Source organism: Coregonus lavaretus (genome assembly GCF_964263955.1).
Source record: "Coregonus lavaretus genome assembly, chromosome: 4".
Lineage (NCBI taxonomy): Eukaryota > Metazoa > Chordata > Actinopteri > Salmoniformes > Salmonidae > Coregonus > Coregonus lavaretus.
Genome location: NC_139991.1, coordinates 27,809,874 through 27,824,658, shown reverse-complemented (window position 1 = coordinate 27,824,658; position 14,785 = coordinate 27,809,874). Strand labels below are relative to the sequence as shown.

The 14,785-nt window shown below is 44.7% G+C and overlaps 1 protein-coding gene across 2 annotated transcripts in view; it reads left to right on the top strand.

Moving 5' to 3' along the window:
* The window catches only part of epb41l4a (erythrocyte membrane protein band 4.1 like 4A), a 122,456-nt gene that overhangs the window by 41,846 nt on the left and 65,825 nt on the right, over positions 1-14,785 (top strand). For both annotated transcript variants that reach the window (XM_084159652.1, XM_084159653.1), the window contains exon 3: positions 12,426-12,530. In XM_084159652.1, coding sequence (XP_084015778.1) covers positions 12,426-12,530 — 105 coding nt within the window. The remainder of the gene's footprint in view (positions 1-12,425; positions 12,531-14,785) is intronic.

Sequence of the window (14,785 nt, the reverse complement as noted above, 5' to 3'; positions counted from 1 at the left end):
AGTTGGAAAACACCTAAAACAGCTTTTTCCTAGAGCCATAATCATTATGCCTAATTCTATGTAAAAAACAATATGTATATTTTTCTGCATAGGTTATCTTAGCATACCTCTTTACCTGTTCAATTGTGATTTTAATGAGGGTGTCATTCTGACTGTTGTAAAGCACACATATCAATATACTGTACTAACATGCCCAGGATATTACATCCACATTACAACACAGTAGATGGGATCATAACACACATCATCAATACAGGCATATCATGGCATCATAATTAATGCACAAATACACTATATATACAAAAGTATGTGGACACCCCTTCAAATTAGTGGATTCGGCTATATCAGCCACATCCGTTGCTGACAGTGTATAAAATTGAGCACACAGCTATGCAATCTCCATAGATCAAACATTGGCAGTAGAATGGCCTTACTGAAGAGCTCAGTGACTTTCAACGTGGCACCGTCATAGGATGCCACCTTTCCAACAAGTCAGTTAGTTAAATTTCTGCCCTGCTAGAGCTGCCCTGGTCAACTGTAAGTGCTGTTATTGTGAAGTGGAAACATCTAGGAGCAACAATGGCTCAGCCGCGAAGTGGCAGGCCACACAAATCAAATCTAATTTTATTGGTCATACACATATTTAGCAGATGTTATTGCGGGTGTAGCGAAATTGCGGGTGTAACGAAATGCTTGTGCTTGTTGTATGCCACATAACCTCACAGAACAGGACCGCCAAGTGCTGAAGCGCGTAGCACCTAAAAATCGTCAGTCCTCGGTTCCAACACTCACTACCGAGTTCCAAACTGCCTCTGGAAGCAACATCAGCACAAGAACTGTTCGTCGGGAGCTTTATGAAATGGGTTTCCATGGCTGAGCAGCTGCACACATGCCTAAGATCACCATACGCAATGCCAAGCGTTGGCTGGATTGGTGTAAAGCTCGCTGCCGTTGGACTCTGGAGCAGTGGAAACGCGTTCTCTAGAGTGATGAATCACGCTTCACCATCTGGCAGTCCGACGGACTAATCTGGGTTTGGCGGATGCCAGGAGAACGCTACCTGCCCGAATGCATAGTGCCAACTGTACGTTTTGGTGGAGGAGGAATAATGGTCTGGGGCAGTTTTTTATGGCTCGGGCTAGGCCCCTTAGTTCCAGTGAAGGGAAATCTTAACGCTACAGCATACAAATACATTCTAGACGATTCTGTGCTTCCAACATGGTGGCAACAGTTTGGGGAAGTTCCTGTTTCAGCATGTCAATGTCCCCGTGCACAAAGCGAGGTCCATACAGAAATAGTTTGTTGAGATCTGAGTGGAAGAACTTGACTGGCCTGCAGAGAGCCCGGACCTCAACCCCATCGAACACCTTTGGGATTAATTGGAACGCCGACTGCGAGCCAGGCCTAATCGCCCAACATCAGTGCCCGACCTCACTAATGCTCTTGTGGCTGAATGGAAGCAAGTTCACGCAGCAATGTTCCAACATCTAGTGGAAAGCCTTCCCAGAAGAGTGGATGCTGTTATAGCAGCAAAGAGGGACCAACTCCATATTAATGCCCATGATTTTGGAATGAGATGCATATCTAAGCATACCTCTTGTCCTGTCTGTATCCTTCTGACTGATTGGGAACCTATCTTGCTGGCTAGCTAAAGCCAAATTCATAAAATTGCTAGGTTGCTAAAGACTCCCCAAAACATTTTTGTTTTATTTATTCATCAAGAAGGAATCAATAGGCTACATAACTTGATCAAATTTATTTACAAACATACCTCCTGCGAGACTCTACACTCTCTCTTCCTCTGTCTGCACGCACTAGAGTATCTAGCGTCCTGCCTTGCATACAGTGCCTTGCAAAAGTATTCATAACCCTTGCCGTTTTTCCTATTTTGTTGCATTACAACCTGTAATTTAAATTGATTTTTATTTGGATTTCATGTAATGGACATATACAAAATAGTCCAAATTGGTGAAGTGAAATGAAAAAAATAACTTGTTTCAAAAAAATCAAAAAAATAAATAACGGAAAAGTGGTGCGTTCTTATGTATTCACCCCCTTTGCTATGAAGTCCCTGAATAAGATCTGGTGCAACCAATTACCTTCAGAAGTCACATAATTAGTTAAATAAAGTCCACCTGGGTGCAATCTAAGTGTCACATGAACTGTCACATGATCTCAGTATATATACACCTGTTCTGAAATGCCCCAGAGTCTGCAACACCACTAAGCAAGCGGCACCACCAAGCAAGCGGCACCATGAAGACCAAGGAGCTCTCCAAACAGGTCAGGGACAAAGTTGTGGAGAAGTACAGATCAGGGTTGGGTTATAAAAAAATATCAGAAACTTTGAACATCCCACGGAGCACCATTTTAAATTCATTATAAAAAAATTGAAAGAATATGGCACCACAACAAACCTGCCAAGAGAAGGCCGCCCACCAAAACTGACGGACCAGGCAAGGAGGGCATTAATCAGAGAGGCAACAAAGAGACCAAAGATAACCCTGAAGGAGCTGCAAAGCTCCACAGCGGAGATTGGAGTATCTGTCCATAGGACCACTTTAAGCCGTACACTCCACAGAGCTGGGCTTTATGGAAGAGTGGCCAGAAAAAAGCCATTGCTTAAAGAAAAAAATAAGCAAACACGTTTGGTGTTCGCCAAAAGGCCTGTGGGAGACTCCCCAAACATATGGAAGAAGGTACTCTGGTCAGATGAGACTAAACTTGAGCTTTTTGGACATCAAGGAAAATGCTATGTCTGGCGCAAACCCAAAACCTCTCATCACCCCGAGAACACCATCACCACAGTGAAGCATGGTGGTGGCAGCATCATGCTGTGGGGATGTTTTTCATCGGCAGGAACTGGGAAACTGGTCAGAATTGAAGGAATGGTGGATGGCGCTAACTACAGGGAAATTCTTGAGGGAAACCTGTGTCAGTATTCCAGAAATTTGAGACTGGGACGGAGGTTCACCTTCCAGCAGGACAATGACCCTAAGCATACTACTAAAGCAACACTCAAGTTGTTTAAGGGGAAACATTTAAATGTCTTGGAATGGCCTAGTCAAAGCCCAGACCTCAATCCAATTGAGAATCTGTGGTATGACTTAAAGATTGCTTTACACCAGCGGAAGCCATCCAACTTGAAGGAGTTGGAGCAGTTTTTCCTTGAAGAATGGGCAAAAATCCCAGTGGCTAGATGTGCCAAGCTTATACAGACATACCCCAAGAGACTTGCAGCTGTAATTGCTGCAAAAGTTGGCTCTACAAATAATTGACTTTGGGGGGGTGAATAGTTATGCATGCTCAAGTTTTCTGTTTTTTTGTCTTATTTCTTGTTTGTTTCACAAGAAAACATATTTTGCATCTTCAAAGTGGTAGGCATGTTGTGTAAATCAAATGATACAAACCCCCAAAAACTCCAGTTTAATTCCAGATTGTAAGGCAACAAAATAGGAAAAAATAAGGTGGGTGAATACTTTCGCAAGCCACTGTATATTTGCTCCGCTGTGCAGCTTGGAAGGAACCACTTACTAGGGAGAATAGGGTGTGTGTGTGTGTGTGTGTGTGTGTGTGAACCCTATGAAGAACCCCTCTATGTAGGGTTCTGTCACGCCCTGACTCAGAGGACGCTTGTATGTTGAGTCAGGGTGTGTATTTTCCTTGCTGTGTTTGTCCATGTTGTACATTCTAGTATGTATAGATCTATGTTGGCCTGTGTGGTTCCCAATCAGAGGCAGCTGTCGCTCGTTGTCTCTGATTGGGGACAATACTTAGGCAGCCTATTGGCACTAGTGGGTTGTGGGATCTTGTTCCGTGTTAGGTATGTTGTTTGTGTACCTTGGACTTCACATTTCGTTTGTTGTTTTGTAGTTGTTTATTTGGTTCTAATAAACATGTATGCATATCACGCTGCGCCTTGGTCTGACCCGTTCATGAACGAACGTGACAGAAGATCCCACCAAACGAGGACCAAGCAGCGTGCCCAGGAAGAGCGAATAGCCATGTCACAGGTGGGCAAATGGTGGTCATGGGAGGAGATATTTGCGGGGAAAGGGCCATGGGCGAAGGTAGATGCCCAGGCAGGAGAGGAGCAACGGCAACACAGAGTTTGGGGGGGGCTAAAAGGGTGGTTGGCAGAGCCTAGCGTTAGAGCAGAGCCAACTCCCCGTACTCACGCGAGGAGGCGTGTGACTGGGCAGGCTCCGTGTTATGCGGAGCTACGTACTGTGTCGCCAGTGTGCCGGCACAGTCCTGTACGTCCTGTGCTAGCACCACGCACGTGCCGTGCGAAGATGGGCATCCAGCCAGGACGGGGTGTGCCGGCTCAATGCTCCTGGTCTCCAGTACGCCTCCTCGGTCCCGCATATCCTCCGCCGGTTCTACGAGCTGTATCGCCAGTACGCGTGCACAGCCCAGTGCGTCCTGTGCCAGCACCCCGCACGTGTAGTGCGAAAGTGGGTAGCCAGCCAGGACGGGTTGTGCCAGCTCTCCGCTCCAGACCTCCAGTCCGCCTTCGCAGTCCGGTCCGGCCCGTTCCTGCTCCTCGCACCAAGCCAGTGGTGTGCGTCGCCAGCCCGGCCCGGCCCGTTCCTGCTCCTCGCACCAAGCCAGTGGTGCGCGTCGCCAGCCCGGCCCGGCCTGTTCCTGCTCCTCGCACCAAGCCAGTGGTGCGCGTCGCCAGCCCGGCCCGGCCTGTTCCTGCTCCTCGCATCAAGCCAGTGGTGCGCGTCACCAGTCCGGCCCGGCCTGTTCCTGCTCCTCGCATCAAGCCAATGGTGCGTGTTCCTAGTCCGGTCCGGCCCGTGCCTGCTCCTCGCACCAGACCAGTGGTGCGTGTGTCCAGTCCGGCACGGCCCGTGCCTGTTCCACCGGTGCCTGGTCCGGCACCGGTCAGCTGCTCCACTCCGGAACCAGAGCAGTCTGCTCCACCGGTGCCTGATCCAGCTCCGGTTAGCTGCTCCACTCCGGAGCCAGAGCAATCCGCTCCACCGGGGTCCAGTCCAGCTCCGGTCAGCGGATCCACTCCGGAGCCAGAGCAGTCCGCTCCACCGGTGCCCAGTTCAGCTCCGGTCAGCTGCTCCACTCCGGAGCCAGAGCAATCCGCTCCACCGGGGTCCAGTCCAGCTCCGGTCAGCGGCTCCACTCCGGAGCCAGAGCAGTCCGCTCCACCGGTGCCTGATCCAGCTCCGGTCAGCGGCTCTACTCCGGAGCCAGAGCAGTTCGCTCCACCGTCGTCGGGTTCAGCTCCGGTCAGCGGCTCCAGTCCAGACCCAGATGTTAGCCCCTCTCCAGGTTCGGGGTCTCCCACACCAGGGTCCAGACAGGGCTTGGTACTTCGTGGGAGGAAGGAGAGGGCAAGCAGCGCGCCGAGGTCCAGACCAGACCAGGGGCGCAACAGGGAGGCGGAGAGTAAGTGGTCGTCACGCCCGGAGCCGGATCCGCCTCCGAGGCGGAATGCCCACCCGGCCCCTACCCTGTTATGTTTATGTTGCGCGGTCGGAGTCCGCACCTTTGGGGGGGATTCTGTCACGCCCTGACTCAGAGGACGCTTGTATGTTGAGTCAGGGTGTGTATTTTCCTTGCTGTGTTTGTCCATGTTGTACATTCTAGTATGTATAGATCTATGTTGGCCTGTGTGGTTCCCAATCAGAGGCAGCTGTCGCTCGTTGTCTCTGATTGGGGACAATACTTAGGCAGCCTATTGGCACTAGTGGGTTGTGGGATCTTGTTCCGTGTTAGGTATGTTGTTTGTGTACCTTGGACTTCACGTTTCGTTTGTTGTTTTGTAGTTGTTTATTTGGTTCTAATAAACATGTATGCATATCACGCTGCGCCTTGGTCTGACCCGTTCATGAACGAACGTGACAGGTTCTTCATAGAACCCCCTGTATATGGATCTACCTGGAACCCTATATGAAGGGTTCTTCCTAGAACTATCTATGAACGGTTCCACCAGCCTTATTAGCCTTTACAATTTAATTATTTATGAAAACAATTACATACAGTATATCATAAGGCCTTTCTTTGAGGGCCTAGTTACGGTGCCTTCAGAAAGTATTCACACCCCTTTACTTTTTCCACATTCTGTTGTGTTACAGCCTGAATTTAAAATGTATTCAATTGAGATTTTGTGTCACTGATCTACACACAATACCCCATAATGGCAAAGTGGAATTTTGTTTGTAGACATTTTTTGAAGTTAATAAAACAAATTAAAGCTGAAATGTCTTGAGTAAGTAAGTACTGTATGTTATGGCAAGCCTAAATAAGTTCAGGAGTAAAAATGTGCTTAGCAAGTAAGTTTCATGGACTCATAATAAAATGCATGGACTCATTCCGTATTCAATAATAGTGGTTAACATGATTTTTGAATAACTACCCCATCTCTGTACGCCACACACAATGATCTGTAAGGTCCCTCAATCAAGAAGTGCATTTCAAGCACAGATTCAACCACAAAGACCAGGGAGGTTTTTCAATGCTTCTCAAAGAAGGGCACCGATTGGTAGATGGTCCCAAAAAAAAAAGTTTATCTGAAATGTTTTATTGACACTGTTTTGGGCCCTCACCAGTTTGCTGAAAGAAAGGGAGAGGGTAGGAGAGAGAGATGGGGGGAGAGAAAGAGAGAGACGTGTATATATAGTAGGGTAAGAGAGAGTTAAAGGGGGGAGAGAAGGAGAGAAACAGAGCGAGAGAGAGAGCCTGTCTCCTGTGTCAGACACAGGCAACCCACTTGTGATTCCCTGGGAGTGCACCTGCGTAGTTGAGTAGATAATGAGAACATGCAGATGAGTCCTGAATCACAGAGGAGGAAGTAATGAACTGTTAACATGAGGAAGTGCTCTACTTTAGATGCCTTAGGAATTAACTTGGACCAACTCATCACATACTTCTTGGACTTCTTGAATTCTTAATAGGAGTGTAAGCTGTGACTTCTAAAACCCCATCTAGATTCACTAGGTTTTCCCACACTGCTGATTGTAAACCTACTGCTGAAAATGGCATAGTCTGCTCTAAGCAGTCACATTTGATCTCTAGCCAGCCGAGCATGGTCTGTGCCTTTGTGGGCATAAATCATACTGACTGTTTGTCAGTGTACACCACGTGATTCATCAAAGATGTGCTTTGTGGTTAAGAAGAGCAGTCCTCTCCACTGTATCTCAGAGAGAAACACACACACACACACACTTGGATGCACACTCACTCACACACACAGTTTCCTCCTCTCTGTGTCAAGAGCAAACAGAAAGAATTAGGTGAAGAGAGAGGGATGTCCTCCTGCCAAGATGGATGTTGGTGTCCTGCTAAAGAACAAATCACACACAAACCCAATGCAAATACACTGCTGGTCTGTGAATGATCCACCCAATATGATCTCTCAATCATACCCTAGGGAACTGAGTGTGTGTGTGCGTGCATGTGTGTGTGTTGACTTTGAAAAGGAAAATGGAAAGAGAGGAGGTTAGGAAACCCTGGGTTGGGTTGGAATGTTAGTGTGTTCTGTGTTTGTAGTGTGTTTCAGCCTCTGACTCACCTTGAGATGATGTTTACTGTGAGTAAAACCCCATCTTTCATTACTGGCATAGGCTATGCATCGATGCCTCCATAGTAGAAATCCATTTCCTCTCTTGGGATGCAGTCAAATTACCCTCAGGATAAATGTAACTGAATGCAGGTGAGAGAGGAGGGTTTGGTTGGGTTTTGCTCCTCGCTGAGGCCAATTGGGATTGGTTTGTGTGATACATGATTGGTTATCTATCGCAAGAAATACTTACAGTATATCCTCTGTGGATACATTTGGATTGACGCTGTATCAACAAGGGAAAGCAAAAGTGCTGACTGAGCTAAAGATACGGTCAAGGATTGTTCTTCATCCTACAAAGGAGATATAGATGTATGGCAATTATCTTGCAACAGTGGCATATGTGTTATGGAAATGCTACTGTAACCAGGGTTTGTCTGGTTCATACTAAAATCTGAGTCCTGGGTTTGTTTCTTTTAGCAGATAACTTTTGTAAGCCTCTGAAAATGGTAATAAGAGGTGAAGTGCGTAAATTGCAGTGTAAGGCTGTTTTCACTGCATAGCAGAGTAGTAATTTATCTCTCTTTATATTTCCCTGGAGACATAGGTCTGCTCTCTTATAGAGTCTCTTCATGTTATTTCTAAATCCAGACACAGCAAGCTGAAAGAGAGACTATCTCTCCTCATTCTGAAGTGAATAAAAGATGTGCTATACTGAATGCCAGTGGTCACCAACCTTTTCTGAGTCAAGATCATTTTATGAGTCAAAATGCAAGCTGAGATCTAAACATGACGTAAAAAACGTAAGCCTATGCAACATTAACCAATTAAAAACAGTTCTGTAGCAATGAGGTTTATGCAGTAGGCTATAGGCCCAATACATTATCACTGCATATTGGCCATGCTTGAATTTAACTAATTATGTGACTTCTGAAGGTAATTGGTTGCACCAGATCTTATTTAGGGGCTTCATAGCAAAGGGGGTGAATACATATGCACGCACCACTTTTCCGTTATTTATTTCTTATTTCTTATTTCTTTTTGAAACAAGTTTTTTATTTAATTTTTACTTCACCAATTTGGACTATTTTGTGTATGTCCATTACATGAAATCCAAATAAAAATCCATTTAAATTACAGGTTGTAATGCAACAAAATAGGAAAAACGCCAAGGGGGATGAATATGATCACACTGGTAATAGATAATTTGTTGTATTACTTGTGAAGCACAGCTAAGTGAGCATAATAATTAGCTTCTTTTTTTTTTACTGGACTGATGGCCTGCATCTGTATGACGGGAGTGAGGGAGCACCCGCCTCACCTTCCCTCCGCCCTCCTTCCCTCCACTGAGAAAAGGGGGACACAGTCTTTCAGCTGATGGCGAAACTCAAGTTGCACTACATTATTTCTGCCTCATGCACCAATTCATATTGTTACTCATATGACCAGAGAAAGTGAACTATTCCTCCATATTAAAAAAGACACAAGCCGCTAATAATTACAACGCAACCTTATCGGAACACTTTGCTATACTCATTCATTGCAGCTGCAGTGCTGGTTGTATCATGTGGAAGTAGGGAGAATGTTCATTTTATGGCTTATGAAGGTGTTGAACAAAGTGTTAACAGTGCTGAACTTACACATAAAAACAGCAGAATTTTGCTGTATTCGTTGAGTCTCTCTCTAGTCATGGTTTTCAAAAAATTTTAATCTTAAAGTATGAACTTATGTTCGAGGCTTCTTTTTACAGTCTATGGCTCGAGGAAACTGTGCAGACATGGTGATCTGACCTATCTGATTGGCCAGCGGTAGGCCTATAGGTGCACTTGATTTTCTCTCTGGGCCTGCCGGGTAGGCAGAGTTCTACCTTCAGACACATTAAATGGTTATAAATGGGAACACTTTGCCTTCCCGGCTCTAGGGCTGCTGAATCAAGTGCACCTACCGCCAACAGCACAAAACAAAACAAAAAAATAGGAATGCAAGGCTTTATCGTTGGGATTTTTACAGAAAAGTTTGGCGATCAACTAGGAATGCCTTGGAGATCGACCAGTCGATCGTGATCGACCGGTTGGCGACCACTGCTGTATGTCATATATTGTTGAAACTCTTTATTCTTCAAAAAATGACTGTCCGTACAGAAGCCCACCATGGTATTTCAGAATACTTTACATTTTGCTTCAGAGTGCATTAATGGCTACAGTATAATATGACTATCACCCATCTTACAGTACCAGTCAAAAGTTTGACACACCTACTCATCCAGGGTTTTTCTTTATTTTTATTATTTTCTATATTGTAGAATAATAGTGAAGACATCAAAACTATGAAATAACACACATGGAATCATGTAGTAACCCAAAAAGTGTTAAACAAATATATATATATATATATATATTTTATATTTGAGGTTCTTCAAATAGCCACCCTTTGCCTTGTTGACATCTTTGCACAATCTTGGCATTCTCTCAACCAGATTCACCTGAAATGCTTTTCCAACAGTCTTGAAGGAGTTCCCACATATGCTGAGCACTTGTTGGCTGCTTTTCCTTCACTCTGCGGTCCAACTCATCCCAAACCATCTAAATTTGGTTGAGGTCGGGGGATTGTGGAGGCCAGGTCAGCTGATGCAGCACTCCATCACTCTCCTTCTTGGTAAAATAGCCCTTACACAGCCTGGAGGTGTATTGGGTCATTGTCCTGTTGAAAAACAAATTATAGTCCCACTAAGCCCAAACCAGATGGGATGGTGTATCACTGCAGAATGCTGTGGTAGCCATGCTGGTTAGGTGTGCCTTGAATTCTAATAAATCACAGACAGTGTCACCAGCAAAGCACCCCTACACCTAAACACCTCCTCCTCCACGCTTTAGAGTGGGAAATACACATGTGGAGATCATCCGTTCACCCACACCTTGTCTCACAAAGCCACGGCGGTTGGAACCAAAAATCTCCAGACCAAAGGACACATTTCCACCAGTCTAATGTACATTGCTCGTGTTTCTTGGCCCAAGCAAGTCTCTTCTTCTTATTGGTGTCCTTTAGTAGTGGTTTCTTTGCAGCAATTCTCCTCTGAACAGTTGATGTTGAGATGTGTCTGTAACCTGAACTCTGTGAAGCATTTATTTGGGCTGCAATTTCTGAGGCTGGTAACTCTAATGAACTTATCCTTTGCAGCAGAGCTAACTCTGGGTCTTCCGTTCCTGTGGCGGTCCTCATGAGAACCAGTTTCATCATAGCGTTTGATGGTTTTTGCGACTGCACTTAAATAAACTTTCAGAGTTCTTGAAATGTTCCGTATTGACTGACCTTCATATCTTAAAGTAACGATTGACTGTTGTTTCACTTTGCTTATTTGAGCTGTTCTTGCCATAATATGGACTTGGTCTTTTACCAAATAGGGCTATCTTCTGTATAGACTTTGGCCCATTCCTCCTGACAGAGCTGGTTTGTAGGCCTCCTTGCTCGCACACTCTTTTTCAGTTCTGCCCACAAATGTTCTATAAGATTGAGATCAGGGCTTTTGATGGCCACTACAATACCTTGACTTTGTTGTCCTTAAGCCATTTTGCCACAACTTTGGAAGTATGCTTGGGGTCATTGTCCATTTGGAAGACCCATTTGCGACCAAGCTTTAACTTCCTGACTGATGTCTTGAGATGTTGCTTCAATATATCCACATAATTGTCCTTCCTCATGATGCCATCTATTTTGTGAAGTGCACCCCCACAGCATGATGCTGCCACCCCCGTGCTTCACGGTTGGGATGGTGTTCTTCGGCTTGCAAGCAACCCCCTTTTTCCTCCAAACATAACGATGGTCATTATGGCCAAACAGTTCTCTTTTTGTTTCATCAGACCAGAGGACATTTCTCCAAAAAGTACGATCTTTGTCCCCATGTGCAGTTGCAAACCGTAGTCTGGCTTTTTTATGGCGGTTTTGGAGCAGTGGCCTCTTCCTTGCTGAGCGGCCTTTCAGGTTATGTCGATATAGGACTCGTTTTACTGTGGATATAGATACTTTTGTACCTGTTTCCTCCAGCATCTTCACAAGGTCCTTTGCTGTTGTTCTGGGATTGATTTGCACTTTTCGTACCAAAGTATGTTCATCTCTAGGAGACAGAACGCGTCTCCTTCCTGAACGGTATGACGGCTGCGTGGTCCCATGGTGTTTATACTTGCCTACTATTGTTTGTACAGATGAACGTGGTACCTTCAGGCGTTTGGAAAAGGATGAACCAGACTTGTGGAGGTCTACCATTTTTTTTTTTTGAGGTCTTGTCTGATTTCTTTTGATTTTCCCATGATGTCAAGCAAAGAGGCACTGAGTTTGAAGGTAGGCCTTGAAATACATCCACAGGTACACCTCCAATTGACTCAAATGATGTCAATTAGCCTATCAGAAGCTTCTAAAGCCATGACATAATTGTCCAAGCTGTTTAAAGGCATAGTCAACTTAGTGTATGTAAACTTCTGACCCACTGGAATTGTGATACAGTGAATTATAAGTGAAATAATCTGTAAACAATTGTTGGAAAAATTACTTGTGTCATGCACAAAGTAGATGTCCTAACCGACTTGCCAAAACTATAGTTTGTTAACAAGAAATTTGTGGAGTGGTTGAAAAACAAGTTTTAATGACTCCAACCTAAGTGTATGTAAACTTCCGACTTCAACTGTACATGATTCCATATGTGTTATTTCATAGTTTGATGTCTTTACTATTATTCTACAATGTAAAAAAAAAAAATACAAATAAAGAAAAACCCTTGAATTAGTAGGTGTGTCCAAACCTTTGACTGGTAGTATTCCGTAAATAAAAACACGTGACATCAACTTGAGAATGGTTTTGCTTGGCAACACATTTGAGACGCTAATTCCTATCCTCTTGTGTTACACAGAAGTCCACTAAGGGGTCGGTGGTGCTGGACTTTGTGTTCAACCATGTGAACCTGGTAGAGACAGACTACTTCGGGCTGCGCTACTGTGACCGCAGCCACCAGACGGTGAGTCACCAATTATTTATATAAACATATTTATGCATATACTTTATACAGATGTACAGTATATGAGTGTGTGTCCATGTGAGTGAGAGTCTCTCAGCACACCAATGATACTCTCACAGTAGACCAGGGAAGGTTTTATGCATTTGCATGCTTATGACATTACTAAATGACGTAAATGTAATTACATTTTGAATAGTGCACTGGAGAGGATATTTCCTTCCTTCATATACACTAATTGAAGTGGCTGGTGAGATTAGAAAGGTTATGTCCCTCAAGGCAGATGTCTGGGATAGAAATCTGAGAAGGGTAGCTTCAGCTTGCCCCAGTCAAAGTGAAAATAGTATGCGTTATTATGCTCTAAAGACAAGACAACAACAGCTCTGTGAATATTGGCAGAAGGTGCCATCACAGTGCGTTGCATCCAGGCCATGACAGGGTAGAGTAGGATTGGGGAGGAGTAGTAAATACCCATGCAGGGCCCCAGGGCTCCACACACTCAGAGTACAGAGCCATAAATGAACACAATGATAGGCTGCATCCCAATTTGCACCCTATTCTCTATTTAGTGCACTACTTTTGACCAGGGCCCATAGGGCTCTGGTCAAAAATAGTGCACTATAGGGTGCCATTTGGGACACAGACATAATCACCCAACATCCTCTCACATGGATGGGCGGTATCCTGTGCAATGCCTTCTGGGGGCTGTCGGCCAAGCCCTGATTTATCGTCAGACCTGCGCAGGATGAAAGCATGTCTCTGTACATGTGTCAAGACTCAAAAGCTATGTTTCAGCAAAAGAAAAACAGTAAAAGGAGACTGAAAACGTTGCCACAAGCTGAACCGCAGATATTGAGATGCAAGACTTTGCTCTCACACAGTCACCCACAGTATCTGCGCATATGCACGGGTGCGCTTCACGCTGTTCACAGCATGGTAGCCAGGGCACATAAACAGCAGATAAGTTGAGCCTCGCACTTCAACGCTCTTAGTTGTTGCGGAAATTGACCCAATATGCTGTTTACTTTCTGCATCTACGTCATATCGCTGAGTCTACCTTTAACCCACATAGCTCAGTTTGTTTTCCTCTCTCTCTGTCTCGCCATCTCTCCCCCCTCTTTCTCTACCTTTCCCCTCCTCTCTCCTTCTTTCTCTCTATGCCTCCCCCCTCTATCTACCTGTCTCTCTCTTTTTCTCGCTTTCTCTCTCTCGCTTTCTCTCACTCTCTCACTCTCTCTCTCATTTACCACCTTCACCCTTGTTTTTATCAGTGTTGTGTTTTTCCAGTTTATCTCCAATAGATTGAGTTTGTCTGACAACCAGTATCCTGTTGAGATAATTAGAGATGATAAATCTCTATAACGCTGATTTGATGTTTAACTATGTTTGACAGTGGGATCTAATTTAGAATTTTAGCCAACCTAGTTTTTTTGGAGATGAGCACGGAGGGTGTGTCTAAGCTAATTAATAATTCTGCAGAAAATAGTCTTAAACAGGCCTTTTACGGTCAGGTTTCATCATAAAGTTTATAGAATATTTATTTTACCAATGTATACACATCTATTGTTTATGGCAGGTTATCGTCCCTGTGCTTGGGTAATATTTGGCCCAAGGGTGTGTTTGCATCAGCATGCACATTCACATCATTCCTACCCTCTGGAGCCGTAAATGACATACCAACATAGACAGCAAGTTGACGTTTATTGTCATGAATCTTGCCCTGGAGGCAGATGTCCGCTAGATGGACCAGCTGCAATGTCAAAATTGGCTATATCGTAAAAATTCATGAAAACAAAAGTGTTTGGTCTTAATTTAAGGTTAGGATTTAGGGTTAGCAGTGTGGTTAAGATTAGGGTTAAAGGGGAAATGCACCCGCTGATTTGGCCTTGTTTTTTGGCTTGCTCCTCAATAAATGCTGACGGCCATGACAGAAGCCAAACTTGAGTTGGATTCGGTGTGTGGTTTGATGTGGGTGTTTCTTGGGTGTGTCCTTGCCACCACCAAGACACACCCATCTGTTAGAACCTTGCCCGCAGCTGTTTCCCCCCACTCAATCAAAACAAACAAACATCCTGCAGGTTGAGTTCAATAACTACAGGCATATAAATGGTGAGATGCCAGAGGAAGCTTTGAATAGGTCAGTAGCCTACAGAGTAATATAGAATTTATGTAGATATTCTAAACCAGGGTTCCCCAACTGGCGGACCGCGGACATAAAAGACTGTAAAAACACCAGGAAATCAGCTCCAAGTGATTTT